We start from the raw sequence: 17,033 nt of genomic DNA, 5'->3' as shown, positions 1-17,033 counted from the left end.
GGGAGGCATGCAAGTTGATTCCTGTTTTCTTTTTAACACATCACACTCCCTTCCTTTAGGTTGGCTCGCAGACTCAACACGGTGCTTTTGCAAACCTTCTCCCTTTCTATCTGTCCTGTCTCGCCTTCTCTGCATCACACAAATCCTCCTTCCAATCCCAAACACACCACACACACATTGAGTGCATTTCCTCCTCAACGCCTGCTGGGTGAAGACAGGATGGGCTACTGGGAGCTGTGAGGATGGAGAAGAAAGTGTGCGTGATCCAAACGGACTTCCATCAATACCGGCCTACCGTCAGACGTCTGGCGCATGTAAGAAACCAACTCTTCTCGTCTTCCTAGTCTCCTATGCTCAGTCAGCTTGGGCCATGTCGATTTTGGATGTGTTGGGCTCCTCCTGGCAGATTGTCTGAAGCCAAAGAGGGGGTGTGTCTTGTTCACTATAGTACATCTAAGAGCAAAGAGGCCAACGTTTTAGGCCTGGATGTTTTTCATTTGGGTATTTTTGAAGGAAAAAGCAGCTTGTGTCTTCCTCTCTTTCTGTTGTGTCCAACCCACACACATACCCATGCCGCAGAAGAATGCAAACACTGAGCTGCTGCAGCTAACACAATGACAATTGTTCGTGGTTGCGGTTATATTGAGTTGTTACGGCCTAGTCTGAATGGGGGAAAAAAATGGTCATAACACCTTTTGAAAGAGGGCAGATAACTCTTTTTCTGACATTCATTTTCACAAATCTCTGTAGACTTGAATTGAGTGTTTGGTGGTTGTCTGAGGAACTGTCTGCGGCCCCTCTGTCCCAAAAGCAACAACTTTAATTTCAGCAGGCCGCAAATCATTTGCTCCATTCTCTCTTTCGGCCATTCGATGTGTATTTTGGCAAATTGTAACCCTTTTAGCATGTCTTTTTACTTTTATTTTACTTTTTTTTTACCAGAGGAACCTTGCAGAGGCTTCATGCTAATGGTAATTTTTTTCCTTCTAAAAAGCAAAACATGGAGGCTTCTCATCTTGCAAATATTCAAGCCACAACCAAAAATCATTTGCTTGTATCACATCTAATTCATCTCCTCAACTATTTTTTCAGCCCTACCAAAACAATAGGCAGCTTTATAATATCAACAGAGATGGCTTCTTCATAATGACTTCCCAACAATCATGTCATTGATATGATTTATTTTCCTACCTGACCTGCGGCCAGTCAACTGCATGAAATGCCACGTGCTTCACTGATCAAAGCCAGCAACCGCGTTCCTCTTGACCTGGGCTCGGGGTTCAGCCAGAGGCCAGGCCTCACCCCGCAGTCCCTTAACCTCAAGCAAGACTCTCATAAACAGTCTCAAGTGTGCAGTAAAATCTCACTTAAGCACTTATTGGACCCTAAAAGTAATCTTTATTCAGCAAAATGGTGGCCGGCTGGCATTCGGATTTAATTTGAGCCTGTTTTTGTTAAAATCTATGATTCGGTGACGCTGCTCCAAAGCCAGTAGCATGTGAACTATGCAGGTGTGAAGAGGAACTCCAATGCCAGACAGCTGCTCAAGTGAGAGAATGGAATGATGGAATTAATCCTCTTGGAAGCATGCAGGGGGAAAAGACTTTCCTATTTTATATGAGAACTGGTTTTATAGTTCCATCAACGAGATGGAAAAAATGACTTTGACAGCGAGTCTCTATTTTCCAGTATCCATCCATCAACCACCGAGACGGAGAGATAAAGATCCTGTTTGATTTGTTCTTATTGATTGAAATTTGTAATTGTGTGAAAGGTGAAGAAGCACTGATGTGTAACATTTCTCTGCATTGGCGCCAAGACTGATAGTGAGCGCCAGCCATGTCAAATCCTGCGCTGACAGGCAAATATTGACAATTTCAAGTACTGTAACTACAGGCCGGGGTATGTTCAGTGATGCGCGCAGCTTCACGCCTGTTAAAGCACACGTCTTAAATCTAATTCTGACACCATGGCAATTATGGACGCACGTGTGGAAGATGATGTTTTGCCCATATAATTTCCCACTGACAGAATGTAAAGTTTGTTGTTGATCGCTGTCCGGATTCAGCTAATGACAGCTTGTTTTCCGAAAAGTACAGACCCCAGATTCAAGCAGGAACAAGTTTTCCTGCGAGCCTTTTCTTTCATTCACTTTCCTCTTTTGAACTCTCGTTTAATCTTGCACTTTAAAATCAACTCGCACCTGTTTTTTTAAACGAAAGACAGTTAGTTGTATAGGCTACAAAACAAATTCGTTTTGAAATCAGAGAGTCGTATAAACTTTCTCAAGCCGAATGGTAATAAAAATAGCAAGCAATATTTATTTTTGTGAAGACAATTTGTAATTTTAGTAATGATACAAAGACGATGCAAAATTTGTCTTGTGGGCCCCAAAAAAAAACAATGTGGCGGGCTGCATCTGGCCCCCGGGCCTTGAGTTTCACCCCTATGAGTTAAGCCGTGTGTGTCTTAAAACTTACAAGATTAGTGGAACTGTAAACATTTCATTTAAATTAGCCTGCAACACGAATAAATGGCACGGTTTGAATGTTATTTGTGTTCCCAGGTGGGGCCCTTGACGTTGCAGTCGGACATTGACAAAGCAGAGGAAGAGATGAAGCACAGAGAGGAGTTAAGAAGGACCAGGGAGCAAAATGAGCGGCTCATTTTAATGGTTCGGGAGCTCGAGCATCACAACTCGAAGCTTAAGAGGGAAAAGAATGATGCGGCTTCCAAATATCACACTGTGAGTTGACTTTTTCTACAGTTTTTTTTAAATCCTTCAGCTACTTTTTAGCTTGGCTGAATGTATGCTTTGGGCATCCTCCAATTGGGCTGTATTGTACCTTTTCTAAAGTGTGTGAATTAGCTGGGTTTTTCTTTTCATAAGATAATGACAAACATCCCTTCTTTTCAAAATTTGTGCAAATGGACCGTAAACGTGGGATCAAATCGATAAAGTATCCAGATGTCCCAATTTTGCATGTGTGGAAAAGAGCAATCCATGCTCAATCCGTGTTCTTGGGACAAAAAAAAAAGTGGGACAAAAAACTTGAAAGGGAATGATGAATGATTGTGGAGAACCAAAGAGACAAGTGAGGAGAGGCTAATGATACTTAGCAAAGATCAAATGAATAATTCGCTATGGACATCATAAATAGGAAATTGTAGCCCTGTGAGAGCTCCAAAGGCCTGATTATCTTTTATTTTTTTAAATCGCAATACTGTATAAAAAGGGAGTGGAGTCAACAAAGGTCACAACCACATGTTAAGACATGGAAATAATATTTCAGATGTTTTGTCATTAATATCCAGCATAAACTACCACAAAAATATGAATATATATAACTATTCAATTCAGGACTGTTTATTTTGAAGAATTCTCTCTCGCTGTTTTGACTTTACTGTAACATTCCGAGGAATGTCAGTTGTTTGCCCAGAAGCCAGTCGTTGTTGATTCTGCAACAAAGCACTTAAGCTTGTGCATGGTGAGAAAAGTCAACTTGCTTGAATGGCAAATATGAAAACCTGGTTATGGTTAAGTCAAAGGTTTAGATTGTGTCTGTGGTAAACACAGAGTAGTGCTTATGGGGAAAAAACACAGGCTCAGATAGTACAACAAGGATTGAGCAGTCACAATACCTGTTTGGCAAAAACGACAAGAAGCACATCATCCATTTTGTTGTCACCACATTGAGCAAAGCATAATAGGCCCTCAGTGTTCTTCCCAGGGGAATTCGAGATTGTGGGCGGCCATGTGGGTGTGAGACATTGATGACACTTTTAATCAAGAATGAAAGGAGGATGGACATTTTGCAATCTCAATTCTTGTTTTTGCCACAACTGAAGGGACATACATTATTTCTATGGCATGACTTGGCCTCACATCACCTTCGTATGACCTGTTTGATCACAAACGGACACGAGAGGTTGCTGATTGTTCCTGGCAACAAGCTGGATAAACATATGACGGGCATGTTTGGATGACATCAGAAGAAAATGAATAGGCAATAATCTGCTGGATCAACATCAGTGAGCGAATTATTAGCGTGATTTCAGCCAGGATCCAAGTGGAACAAGAACAGCTGCACATCTTGAGATACAGAAGAGGCAATCAATTAGAAGAAAGGAAAGCAAGTGTTTGTCTCTACGACGAGGATGTCTTTAAGGTGTCCTCAGCTTCAGCACTTCCTCTTAGCTGACACAGAAGAGACTAAAGGGAGCCAAGATGACCCCGGAACACAACCGGAACCTGATGAGTTAGACTGGGATGGCTTTGGCACCGCATTGGACAACAGAATACAAAGTGTAGGTAAATGTTAATTATGGTCACTGTAGTTTGATGGACCTATTAGCATTTCAGTGATGATTTGGTGAGTGATGGTGGACTTTTACTGCTTTGAATGCATAACATCCCGTTTCTGATTTTATTGGAACTGTTGAGTCATGCATGTCTTTTTTTATATTTATATATTTTATTCTATAATTTTATTTTTGTATTTATTTTGAATTTTGTTTAAATGGGTAAGCCACACTTTCCAATTGCAGCCTTGGGTCCTTCCACTAGCAGGTTTGGTAGGCACCTTTTCACCCTCGTATCATTTTCTAAAAATAGAAGTTGGGGAGCAGCCATGTAGAAAAGCCGCCAAGGCGCAGGACAAGTACTTTTATGGGAAAAAAAGACCCCGCACATGGAAAATAGGTTGCTTGGTAATTTTACAAATGCCCACATATGCGGGTGGTGTTTTCTTTGAGCAAATACCTTGCCTGTGATGACTGCTTCATAAGAAATGAATATTGTCCAGAGCAGACTTGACAATGAGGTCTTTTCACTCCTGTTATGGATGGTTGCCGCTGACCATGAGCTCCAGTATAAGGCTAAACTGGTCCATCAGGTCAGCTCCTCACGTCACTGTGTTGATCTTTGTAGCAGTGCTATATTAAGGAGAGATTAGACTAACAAAGGGAAGGATTTCTTCTGGCTGTAGGGAGGGACACACGTTTTGGGGTAAGTTTGTCCTGTGTGATTTCATTTATCTAGCACATTTGAAAGCCTTTTTTTTTTATTATTCAAACAATTTTACCAACTCATATCATTGTTTATTCACTTGTCAATATTTGAAAGATGGAAAAGGACCACAATGGATTCTAGCCATCATCTCTGTTGCATTGACGATGGTCTACTGAATTTGTTAAGGTTGCTTTTCATAAATCAAGAGGCCAAATTTATAACTTGGTCCATTGTTATTTTTGGAAAGATATGCATATAAATCATATCAATTATGAGCATCATTTTGAGTATTGTTTTGAGTAAACCTTTAAACATAGGGAACAATCTAAATGTTGTCATAAAATTTGTCTTAGAATGCAAATCAGATTGAGATGTGCTAAGGATTGCATGCGTAAAAAAATAGGCATTACAAGAGTAGAACATGTATCAACTATTTAAGACAAAATTTGTTTTAGAATGCAAATTAGATTGAGATTTGCTCAGGATTGCATGTAGTGCAAAGTAGTGCACCTTTCTATCAACTCTTCCCATTGTGTGTGAATGAACCTTCAGGAGCAAGACACTGCCCACGTGTCAGAAGTGCGCTGTGTCCAGCTGGAGCGGACGCAACGCCACTTGGAGCGACAATTATCTGGCTTGTCAGAGCGTCTGGAAGAAGGGGAGGCCCGTTCTACTCAGCTGACTTTCCACAGAGACAGAATGGAGGAAGAGTGTAACAATCTCAGACAGGACCTGGACCAATTGGAGGGCGCCCTTGTTGCATGTGAACACGATAAAGCGGTAGAGAATCATTTGCACTTTTACACACTGAATGATATTTTATCACCAGAGTCTGATCTCACCAAAGTTGAATATGAGCATTCTTGAGGTATCATAAAATAATATCCAGGCAGCACATTTCACATACAAGGTCATTTCATGTGTGTCACAAAATCAAAGTTGAGAGAGTTGAAAACGGGTCTAAATTGTGGCGCAGCGGGTGTTCCATCATTTCTGTGAATTTGATTGAGATGCAGGCTGAACAATTCTGAGCTCTGCAGAAATATTTGCTTTCATTCATAAAAAAGACAACAGCATGCAACCCTCTGTATCATTGTAGGAATCAATTCATGGGCACAAAAATAGCACCTTAAATATTTTGTGATCATTCTGCCAGTTCACAGATTCTCCACTTCCGTGTTCCTATTGCCATTATCCATAGTTATCATTATTGTTTTGTGTTCCCCTGCTCCCATTGCAGCAAGCTATAGAGGATCTGCACAGTGAGGAGGAGAAGGTGGATCTATTAATCCAACAGAAAACCCAACTAGAGAAGAAAATAGAAGATGTGAGTATCCTTCTATCATGTCTATAAAGGTTATGAGCAGAATCTGTGACCAAGAGCAGCCTTGGTAGAGTCCAATTAATTTGACTCTGACAATAATCCGTGCATTTGTGCATTGGCATGGTTTGTCGGTAGCTGGAGTATCAGCTTGAGCAGGAGCGCCGTCAGCGTGAGGAGCTGGAGAGACATCTGCATGAGGAGCTGGAGAAGAACAGTAGGAAGATGGAGGCTGACGACGGGTGCAATCAGGAACATCTGGAAGGGGTAGACAAGACAAAGAATGGTCCAGAAGAGGTCAACAAAAGGTCAGCACTCATATTTGATGGTGGCCATTTTCTTATATCACAATAACCTGGCTTTTGACAGGGGTGTGTAAACTTTTATATCCTATATTAGTATACTCCATACTTGCTATTATTCTTGTCAAAAAGAAAAAACCCACAATGGATTTTCCATCCAACTGACTACTGTGACATATTCATTTTGAGAATATTTCCAAACCACTGAACTATAAGAAAGAAAAAAAAAAAACATCTTGTCATTTCCCGATAATGAACCTCTGGTGAAGCATGACCGCTTAAACTCTGACATGCTGGCGGATGTCTTCTCCTCTGAGCTTCACTATCCACCCACATGCACTCACTAATAAGAGCAAACAGAGTCATCCACAGTAACAAGTGTCATAATAGAGCCTCTGTGACACGCACCAATGAGCACTTTAATCTGCATTCGAATGTTTCAACCTGCCAGTGGTTATGTTAAAAGATTCCCTGTCACAAGGATCATTAATAAAAAGGAATGAGTCACTCTGTTGCCAAGCAAGCCACTTTTTCCAACAGTCCATGACCTAAGTTAATATGAAACCTGTCACTCATTTTATATTTCTTTCATTTTATTGCCATTGCATATTGGTCTCCGAATATATTGTGCTTGATTATAGTTTGAGAGAAAAAAAAAATCTTCAAATCAAATAGGACACTTTCTTTTGCCAAGGCTTGTCTTGTTAATGACAGGTAATAAAGACTCCCTCCTGGGCACATAGCTCATCACACAAATGTGATCACTATCGTACTTTTTGCGTTCATGTTCGACTTATTGACGTAGCCGTATTACTTTGTCACTTTCAAATGTGAACTCATCAATGTCATTTGATGAAGATGGATAGAATGTTTTTTTTTTTAACCGAATGGCAGGAATTAAATTAAATTCTTGGATTCTTTTTCTCTAGTTTAAAATCAAATTCTTGATCTTTTTTGTCAATAAAGGAAGGATTTGGAAATGAGCAGTACTCTCTCCAAGCTTGAAGCTCAAGAGACCTTCAACAATGGACTGCAGAAGAAGAGCAAAGAAATGCAGGTAAGATGAAATTCTGGTCAGGTCGTTAATATTATTATTATTATTACTCTTCTGAATTGATTTTACGTGTCATACGTGAGTATTTGATGTGGAAGATCAAAGTTTACAAATTTCAAAGAGGCAAACATAAAAATAAGCCCTGGGGTCATAGCCGGAGGTCAGATTAAGTAAAGACATGCCGGCCTGTAGTTTGCAAAGCAGTAAGTGATGCATTCCTGCTTTTCAACGGAGCTACTGGGCTCATTTCACAGATCCAGTCATGTCAGGGGAAAGGTTGAAACTCAAAGTGATAGGCATCTACTAATTCCCCAAAATGGTGAGACTTGTTAAAGGGCAAGCAGCAATTGGCCTTCTTTTCAAGACCTACAACTGGGATTTTATATTAATTTGGAGTTTCAATTTCATACCCGAGCTTTTGGGGTCAATTTTAATTGTATTTATTTCAGTACTACTGTTTGGCTGTAGAGAAGTGTGATCTTTACTTTATCCTGAACTTGATTATTTCATTTCACTTTTATTTCACAACAAAGCTGCTCTTAAGTGAGCTGTAATTCAGGCCAAGAGCAAATGCCAATAAGGTTAAACTCTTAAACGTTTCATGGTTATTTCTTTACAACAATCTTGTGCTCATAGCCATTTTAGTAGGTGCTCATAAAACAGACAGGTGAGGAAGGGTCATCAAAGTCTGACAAAATGAAGTTCTCCTTACCCCAAAGGCTCTTTGGTTTAAATCATGTGGTTAAAAAAAAAAAAAAAAATCCTCCACACTTTATGGGCACTACAGAGTCAGCACAGTTTTGAAAATGTTCTTCCCCATCATTTTCATATCTACTTCTTTGACCCATCATCACTAAGCAGGTCAAGAGAACCTGTTGTCACCTGCTGATCTCTCAAGCTAGGCAAACAGCCATAAATGACTTTGCGAAGCCATCTGAAGACATTTAAAAAGAACAAAGTGGTGAATTCCAACAGTGTTGCTGAGGACCTGAATTATGTGAGCATGTGTGGACAGTATGGTCGAGGGCTCCGCAGGAGGTCCGCACGGCTCGGTGTTGACGATTGGCGAGCATTACTTGCAGTTGTTTGGCTTATGTTTTCCCCCTTTGATGGACTCCGGGGGAATCACAGAGGATAGATGGAACGACCCACGCCTGCTGACATTCCCATCAGACACGGACGGGAGAAGAGACCTTACAAAGGCCACATCTGAATGTAATTCAGAGCCACTTTTTTAAGTCCTGCCTGGGAAAGGAGTACACATCAAATGCATCAAGCATTTTCGATCTTGTACAAAGTTAATCTATAAAAAATATTCCAAGAGAAGAAATTGTATGTATTCACCGAATCGGCATTATTGATGCTGATGTGTTGTGTGGAAGCCACAATGTTTATTTTAAGGTTTAGGAAAGTAGTGAATGGTGCATGCTGAGAAAAGAAACCAAGCACACACAAGGGGGTGTGGACTGGAAAGGACTGTGGGCCTTTAATAATGTGTGTTTGTAGGCATTCGTGTGCATGTGTGTGTGAGTGTGTGTGTGTGAGAGCGAGCGAGCGAGAGACAAGTCAGTCAGTCAAGCTGCTGTGTGACCATGGCTGTTCTCTCTGCAGAGGTCCTTCGCTGGCATGTGAGTTGATGACTTTTTAAGGTGTTTTATGTTCTTCAAAACTTGGCTCCATCTTCAAGAGGCTGGAGAATAAAAAAAATGTTGATTAAGGACTTCAAAATATCTAGAATATTTTTGCGGAGGATATTTGCATGCATTCAAAACTATCAATCAATGCGGTGTGGATTTTTTCTTTTTTAAGAATGCCTTTTCGTTTTTGGGAAGTTGTGGGTAGCACGTCTTTCACCTGTGTTGTTACGTGAATGGCTCTTGGCTCTTGGCTACACGCCTTGTCAGACTCATTTCCTGACAATACGACACTGGATCGACGTTGCAGATAACACAGGAACATGACACAACACGGGGAGAAGAACAACTCTCGGAGGAACTAGCAATTTGATTCTTATTAGTCAAACTAAATAGTGTTTTGGCTTGAGGTTAACTGATGAAAGCATTGGAAATGATTTATTGCCAATGCTTTAATGCTGTTCTCTGATCTGACCTTGCACGTTTGTGGGTTGCATGAAGATGTTTTATGAGTGATGGGGTCAATACAACATGATCTCTGTGGGTGCAAAATTGAACGTATTGATTAGTAACTGTATAACATTTCTTAATGAAGCATTTGCTTGTCAATATCTGCTTTAACTGGAGGAGTTGAAGGGAAAAAAAAACCCCATAAATTCTTCAAATTTTAGGATAGGCTCCAAAACCCGACATGGTAGACCCTGCCCTTGGTCGGAATACCAACAATGACTGTGGCTTCAGACATTCTTGCTCTAAATTGCTACCTGAGTAAAATCCAGAAACATTCCAAATCCCCAGAGATTGGCGGAAACCAACTGAGTTGAACTGCCCTGAAATAACAAACCATCTACTGGAGTGATGCTCTCATACCGATGCATAAGATAACTCTATTAGTTATACTTACAATATTTAAGTATAAATAAAACATTTGCCGCACTAAATCCATTCCAACTGTGTCTCCTTAGGCCCGAATTGAGGAGCTGGAAGAGGAACTGGAAGCTGAACGAGCCATAAGAGTAAAGGTATGATGCACGACTGCCCTCGCTGAATATAGATAAGGATCATTGAGCGAAATGATCTACGGAAGACACACACCTGTTTCTTCTTACTCATTTTGCATATGAAATCCTTTTTTAGCAACATTTCACTGATCTGTGGAAAAAAGCCTAAAGCTTGGTGGCCGGTCTGGCTTCTATAAAGCAAATCTACCAAGGCGGTCTATTGAAGTGCTTGTTGTTTCACATGACTTGATGTGTGTATTTAAGGCGCACAACTCTTCGTAAGACTGAAAAGTTGCATGTTTCAGTAGCAAAAAAAAAAAACCCTACATATTTGAGAGTGGGCCCTTGGGGGATGTTTTGCTCCCCTCTCCCCATTCTGGGTGGTATTTTATTTGTTATGGGATACCTAAAGCCACATGAGTGAAGATCGGAGCAAGTGAGGACTTGCCTTGCTTTATCTGTTCCACCGGAAGATCTCAAATAGAGCATTACTTCACCACAAAGAACAGCTCCTTATTGTGCAAAAAGGGAGAGATCATCAGGGGACAATGGCTGACAGACACAACTAGTGTAGTTTTCATGGAGGTTTGGCCCACATGGAATGTTAACTTTTATCATAAAGAATACCGTCATTTCTGGACTATAAGCCGCACCAGCAAAAATTAGGGGAGGGGGGACTCCTTTTTCGTTCATATATAAGCTGCACTGGACTAAAACCGTAGATGTTTTAATGTTTCATTTCCATATAGAAGAGAATATGCACAAATCTTACAATATCATAAAAATCTGGAAAAACCCATAGATAAACTGCAGGGTTCAAAGCATGTGAAAAATACGGTAATTATCTTCCCTTAGGAGCATCCATGTGGTTGACACATTTGAAGCTTAGACAATCATCCATTTCTTATGGGATTGATAATCACATGGCTCTGGTGAGTCATGTTAGTTTCAGCATGCAGCAAACCAAGGTGAATGTCCACACACTTGTATACATACCAGGCTGAGGTAGCTGTTGAAGGACTGCTCCAAAATAGGGCCTAGTATAGGTTTTCACTTGTGCCTTAGCTTCAGATGTGTCTTTGCTAGTACGAAGGATTTTACAGCTTTTTACAGGATACTTTGTGAACCTTCTGTCCTTAAAACAGCTGTGAAAAAATGTGTACGTAAAAGTTCAAGATTAGAAAAGTCTTTTGTGAGTGTACGTTGCGCATGTTTGAACTTGTAAGTCGTTTACAACTTCAGTTGGGTCACTTTACATTTTTGCATTCACTTTCGATAAGGGGCTTTTAATGTAACATTTTATATTTAATAAAAGCGTGTGCACATCACAGGGTAATTTTGACAACACGTTTTGAATTTAGTTTGGAAATAGATATAAAAAGGTTTTATTTTAACTATTTGACAGGTGGAGAAGCAGAGAGCAGATTTAGGCAGGGAACTCGAAGAGCTCACGGACCGACTGGAGGAAGCAGGTGGAGTCACTGCCTCGCAGGTAAAAAAAATGTTTTGCCCCGTGGTTGGACTTCCTGGAGTCATTCAAGGATATCAAGCCATCAGTAGTCCAGCTGTATAATTTTACCGAGAGCTAAAGATGATGTTTATGCTTTCAAGAAACAGATGTTTTAAATTTGCACTCACTCTCCAAATACAATGATCTGGCTTAAAAAGTGATCAAACTCACCCTAGTCTTTGAGGGTACAAGAGAAGTAGATAGAACTTGAAAAAGACCACAATTTGTGTGATTATCAGCTGGAGATGAACAAGAAGCGAGAGGCGGAGCTCCAGCGTTTGAGACGAGACCTGGAAGAAACATCTGTCCAGTCAGAGATGCTGGCTGTGACCCTGAAGAAACGCCATGGCGATGTCATTGCCGAGCTAAATGAGCAGTGCGAGTCCCTACAGAGGACCCGGGCCAAGTTGGAGAAGGAGAAGCAAAACTTGAGAATGGAAGTGGACGATCTGTCCACCTCACTCGAAGGTCTACAAAAAGCCAAGGTTAGGGGACATGGAAAACAGTTTCAACTCAAGTAACTTAAGCCATATGCTATTCCCGTGTGGACTCGCGTGTTCCTGTGTTACCGCAGATGTCCTCAGATAGCCAGCTGAAGAAATTAGAAGAGCAGCTCTGCGAGGCCAACAGGAGAGGCGATGACCTACAGAGGACACTCACTGAACTCACTGTGTCCAAGAACAGACTCACAGGTACAGTTATGAGAGACCGTCTTCATTTCATGTCAATTGAGTAGAAGTAAAACAAATTCCCATTTGCCTCTCAAGCCGATAATACAGACACAAGTCGACGATTGGCAGAGGCCGAGAACAGATCTGGCCAACTGAGTCGTACCAAGTCTCTTCTCCAGTCTCAGCTGGAGGAACTGAAGAAACAGCTGGATGAAGAGGTCAAAGTAAATGTCACAGTGTGGAGATACAAAACTTCCAAATTGAAATGAAACGGAAATGAAGTATTGAATGTGGCAAGTGAAAGAAATACCAAAACATCTTGCCTTTGCCAGTGTAAGCAGGCAGTCAGCGCAAGTCTGAGCTCGGTGCGGCAGGAGTACGAGGGGCTCAAGGAGCAGCTCGAGGAGGAGCAGGAGAGCAAGCAAGAGCTGCAGCGGCTCGTCTCCAAACTCAACAGTGAGGTGACACACTTGAAGACCAAACACGAGGCGGACTCCATCCAGTATGCCGACGAGCTGGAGGAAACCAAGTAGGTCAAGTTGATACTGGCAACTGTGCTGCGTTCAGGTCTGCTGCTCTGAATAATTTTTGTGTCACAGAAAAAAATTGGTATTGCGCTTGCAAGAGGCAGAAGAGGCGGTGGAAGCCACTCAAGCTAAATGCTCTTCTTTGGAGAAAACCAAGCAGAGGCTCCAGGGAGAAGTGGAGGAGCTCTGTATGGACCTGGAGAAGGTAGGTGTTCTTTAACTCATTCACTGCCAGCCCAGTGGACATTTGGACGTCAATGGCAGTCCATGATTATCACATTTCAACATCCACTTTGCTCTCCATCTAAGGCGAGCGGATGTGGACAGGCTCTTGATAAGAAACAGCGGGTTCTAGAGAAGCAACTGGGAGACTGGAAGCAAAAGTGTGAGGAGCTGGTAGCCGAGGTGGAGAGCTGTCAAAAGGAGAGCAGACAACATGCAAGCGAGCTCTTCAAACTCAAGACACTGCACGAGGAGTCTCTGGAGCAGCTGGAAGCGCTACGGAGGGAAAACAAGGCCCACCAAGGTATACTTTTTGAATGAATGTGAACACAGGAATACAATTTTTAAGAATTAAAGTCCAATAATAGCTCATAATTTTCAAACTCCCTCCACACAGAGGAGATAGCTGACCTCACGGACCAGCTCTCAGATGGAGGGAAGAGTGTCCATGAGCTCCAAAAAGCAAAGAAGAAGATTGAGATGGAGAAAGAAGAATTACAGGCATCACTGGAAGAATCAGAGGCAGCTTTAGAGGTACAGTACAGCTATTTATTAAAAAAAAAAAAGCTTCCATCATTTCACTTATGATCAAGTTGGATTTATTCTTTTATTAGGCTGAGGAAACCAAGTTACTGAGGATGCAGCTGGAGTTATCTCAGGCCAAGTCAGACCTGGAGCGCAGACTTCAAGAGAAAGAAGAAGAGATTGATGCTGCTCGGTACCACGTCTCCACAATCTCACACACTATCTTCCTTTCTGCCTTTAATACTGTCCTCTATTTCTTTTTAAAACGTCCAAAGCACTACAGAGGTAAGCTCTGTCTCTTCTGCTTCCTCTTCATTCAAAAAGAGCAAACAAATACATAACAACATTTAAGATGAGCTCACTCTGATTTCTTCTTGATCAGAAAAAGCCACCAGAGAGCCTTGGAATCCCTACAGGCCACTTTGGATGTGGAGATTAAAGGTCGGATGGAGGTCACAAAGCTCAAAAAGAAACTCGAGGCTGATGTCACTGAAATGGAGCTTCAAGTGGATCTTCTAACCAAGAGCAACACTGAGTACAGCAAGAGCAGCAAAAAGACACAGCAACAGATCAAGGTTGGTTGACAACACCACCACCACCATTGTTGTGCTACTTCAACAACTTATTGGATGACTTCTCTATTCTTTAGGAGCTCCAGGCTCAGCTGGAGGAGGAGGTGAGGGCCCGTGAGGAGCACAAAGAGGAGATGTTGGCCTTGGAGAGACGTTGCGCTCTGCTGGCTAGTGATGGAGAGGAGACTCGCTCCACCTTGGAGAGTACCGAGAGGGTTCGCAAAGCCTTGGAGATAGAGCTGCGAGACTCCAATGAAAAATATAGCGATCTCAATAACCAGGTGACCAGAGAGAAAGAATGAGGATCACATGAGATGTTAATTCACTTGATGATCATCAGTTAATTGATCATCCTGTAACCTGATCTCATTCTATTTAGTTCCAGCCGGTTCTGAGTGGCAGGAGGAAACTCGAGGTGGATCTCCAAGCTCTACAACATGAGCATGAGGAGCTCCAAGGAGAAATGAGGGGACTCGTAGACAAGTCCAAGAAGGCCAACTGTGAGGTAAAACACCGACACGAGAGGAAATTGTGAAGGTATCAAGCGATCAATAAGGTTTTGAATATGCTCAGTTGGCCCGAGTCGGGGAGGAGCTACGCCTGGAGCAGGAACACACGCTCCAACTGGAGAAGGTGAAGAAAGGGCTTGAGGCTCAGATGAAAGACCTGAGCACCAAGCTGGAGGAGGCAGAGCAGATAGCGCTAAAAGGTGGCAAGAAGACGATCCAAAAGTTGGAAGGAAAGGTAAACTGTCAGTGACTCACTATTTTTAACTCAATGAGGTGTTGCTTGAGGAGCAATTTGTAGCTCCTGATCTGTAGTGATGGAAAATGAAGCTTCAATTTTGCTTCATGAAGCAGTTTTTGTATTTTTTCTTTAACTCCTCAAAATAACATTTTTGGTTTAACATTGGGCTGAAAGTAGTGATGGGAAAATCAAGCTTATTCATCCATACAGAGTACATGTAAAAAAGTCGAAGATAACAGATTGGAAACACGGATGTTCCTTCCATAATGGTCACCATATGAAATATGAAAAAACAGATGTTACTTTTTAATCTGTCTGTGCCAGCATGGCAAGGAAATACTTCTTTTGTGGTTTGGGCTTTGTGGTGTAAGAGGAGGTGAAAGGAAAATCTCATGGAGTTCTTGCAAAAAGCAGGACAAGAGCATTGCCACCCTCTCGTGTCCCCTGCTGGAATTGCATAGTTGTGTTCAAGCGATGTCGCGCTTGCAGGTGAAAGAGTTGGAACTGGAGCTGGAGTCCGAGCAGAAGCGACATGCCGAGACGGTGAAGACGCTGCGGAAGAATGAACGCCGGCTCAAGGAAATTGTTTTCCAGTCTGAGGAGGACCAGAAGAACCAGCAGAGAATGCAGGACCTGGTGGAGAGGCTGCAGAACAAGATGAAGGCTTACAAAAGACAAGTGGAAGAGGCTGTATGTGTGATTCTGATTCCTACGGAAAAAGCTCATTTCAAATTCAAATTGCATCTTGGCATAGTTTCATAATCTTTTTGATTTCTCCAAAATGGTTCAGGAGGAGCAAGCCAACATGAACTTGGCCAAGTACAGAAAGACGGTCCATGAGCTGGATGATGCTGAGGAACGAGCTGACATAGCTGAGTCAGCGCTTACTAAGATAAGGACCAAGAAGAGAGGCAGCTTCAGCAAGGGATACTCCTCTGTATGTCATATCAATTTAAATATATATAATTTGTAATCCTAAAATTTATATTGTGTATTTTTGTGGCGTGCAGGGTTACAGTACCCCGTATCCCAGTCTGGTGCGTTCGGCCAGTTCCGTGGGCTCCGAGGGTCGAAGCGAGAAGATCCTCACCGACGACGGCGAGTCTGTCAGCTCTCTAATTCCGGCTTATCTCAATTCCCTCAAGAAGCTTATGGTCGACTAGAAAAGTTTTCTACGACGTGACATCACTCAAATCTTGATGCCACCGGAAGAAATTACGTTCAGTATGAAGTCGAGAGAGAAAAGTAAGACTGAAATTGTATTTTTATTCCACTTTCACTTCATAAACAAAGCCCAGTATCTCTTTTTTGTCATGAACACTTTTTTAAACTCACTTCATATTATCCTGTACCTCTACTATTGATAGTGACATTAAATAGTGTTTTAAAACAACGTATAGCATAATTATTCATAAAGTAGAGCGGCCTTTGTTTTATTATTGGCCACAGCCAAATTAATTGCAGTGTGTTGCCCTTTCCCCATGCTTAATAAATGTCTGTTACTGTTGACTATAAAAATGTAAGTAGCACTTGAAACGTCAGATGTGGACCATTTATTAGCTACAATGTTTTTGGCTATTCCTGACAAATTGGTTTTAAAATGCAAAAAAAGTGTATTGAGATGAAATCATAATTGAAGATGTCGGATAAACAAAGTAGCCAACAAACAAGACAATCATTGAATTCTATACTTTGTCTCATTTTGAACACTCCATAAATAAGCAGGTGGGTACAAAGTGACATTTCTTGGTTAACTAATTCATTTGGAATTGACATTTAGATTCATCGAAACCTATAAATATTGAATAATATGACTTTTGTTTTCAAGCACATCTTATTATTGCCCTTGACTGTAACAAAACTTGACCAAAGCGTTTTATTGCTGAATGTGAAATGTCATTTTTTGGAAATAAAATGTGTTCTTTGAGTTGTTAAT

The 17,033-nt window shown here is 41.5% G+C and overlaps 1 protein-coding gene across 3 annotated transcripts; it reads left to right on the top strand.

The window, feature by feature from the left end:
• The first annotated feature begins 67 nt into the window (after window positions 1-67).
• LOC148382978 (putative uncharacterized protein MYH16) lies at window positions 68-17,032 on the top strand. Of its 3 annotated transcripts, XM_088360163.1 has the most exons (23): window positions 68-314; window positions 2,567-2,746; window positions 5,564-5,791; window positions 6,252-6,338; window positions 6,471-6,640; window positions 7,601-7,691; window positions 10,288-10,344; window positions 11,729-11,815; window positions 12,073-12,318; window positions 12,408-12,525; window positions 12,601-12,728; window positions 12,837-13,033; window positions 13,104-13,236; window positions 13,341-13,557; window positions 13,651-13,787; window positions 13,868-13,971; window positions 14,161-14,353; window positions 14,428-14,631; window positions 14,730-14,855; window positions 14,924-15,094; window positions 15,587-15,787; window positions 15,888-16,034; window positions 16,108-17,032. In XM_088360163.1, exons 1-23 carry the CDS (start codon window positions 243-245, stop codon window positions 16,258-16,260), a joined length of 3,447 nt encoding a protein of 1,148 aa, XP_088216289.1. In that variant the 5' UTR covers window positions 68-242; the 3' UTR covers window positions 16,261-17,032. The 3 variants fall into 3 exon arrangements, with proteins under 3 accessions (XP_088216289.1, XP_088216290.1, XP_088216291.1); XM_088360164.1 differs by lacking the exons at window positions 68-314; window positions 2,567-2,746 and adding an exon at window positions 3,856-4,308; XM_088360165.1 differs by lacking the exons at window positions 68-314; window positions 2,567-2,746 and adding an exon at window positions 4,891-5,008.
• The last annotated feature ends 1 nt before the right edge of the window (window position 17,033 follows it).

This window comes from Syngnathus floridae, chromosome 18 (assembly GCF_059516105.1).
Source record: "Syngnathus floridae isolate MCC-2025c chromosome 18, RoL_Sflo_1.0, whole genome shotgun sequence".
NCBI lineage: Eukaryota > Metazoa > Chordata > Actinopteri > Syngnathiformes > Syngnathidae > Syngnathus > Syngnathus floridae.
Note: the sequence above shows the minus strand (reverse complement) of the source record. Positions and strands in the feature narration are given on the sequence as shown.

What these genes read in the sequence shown, in the direction of transcription:
- LOC148382978 (XM_088360163.1), top strand. Translation starts at nt 243, where the DNA reads ATGGAGAAGAAAGTGTGCGTGATCCAAACGGACTTCCATCAATACCGG. An exon ending in AGAAGAGCAAAGAAATGCAG is followed by an intron (nt 7,692 to 10,287) that starts GTAAGATGAAAT and finishes GTGTCTCCTTAG; the next exon opens with GCCCGAATTGAGGAGCTGGA. An exon ending in ATAGCGATCTCAATAACCAG is followed by an intron (nt 14,632 to 14,729) that starts GTGACCAGAGAG and finishes CATTCTATTTAG; the next exon opens with TTCCAGCCGGTTCTGAGTGG.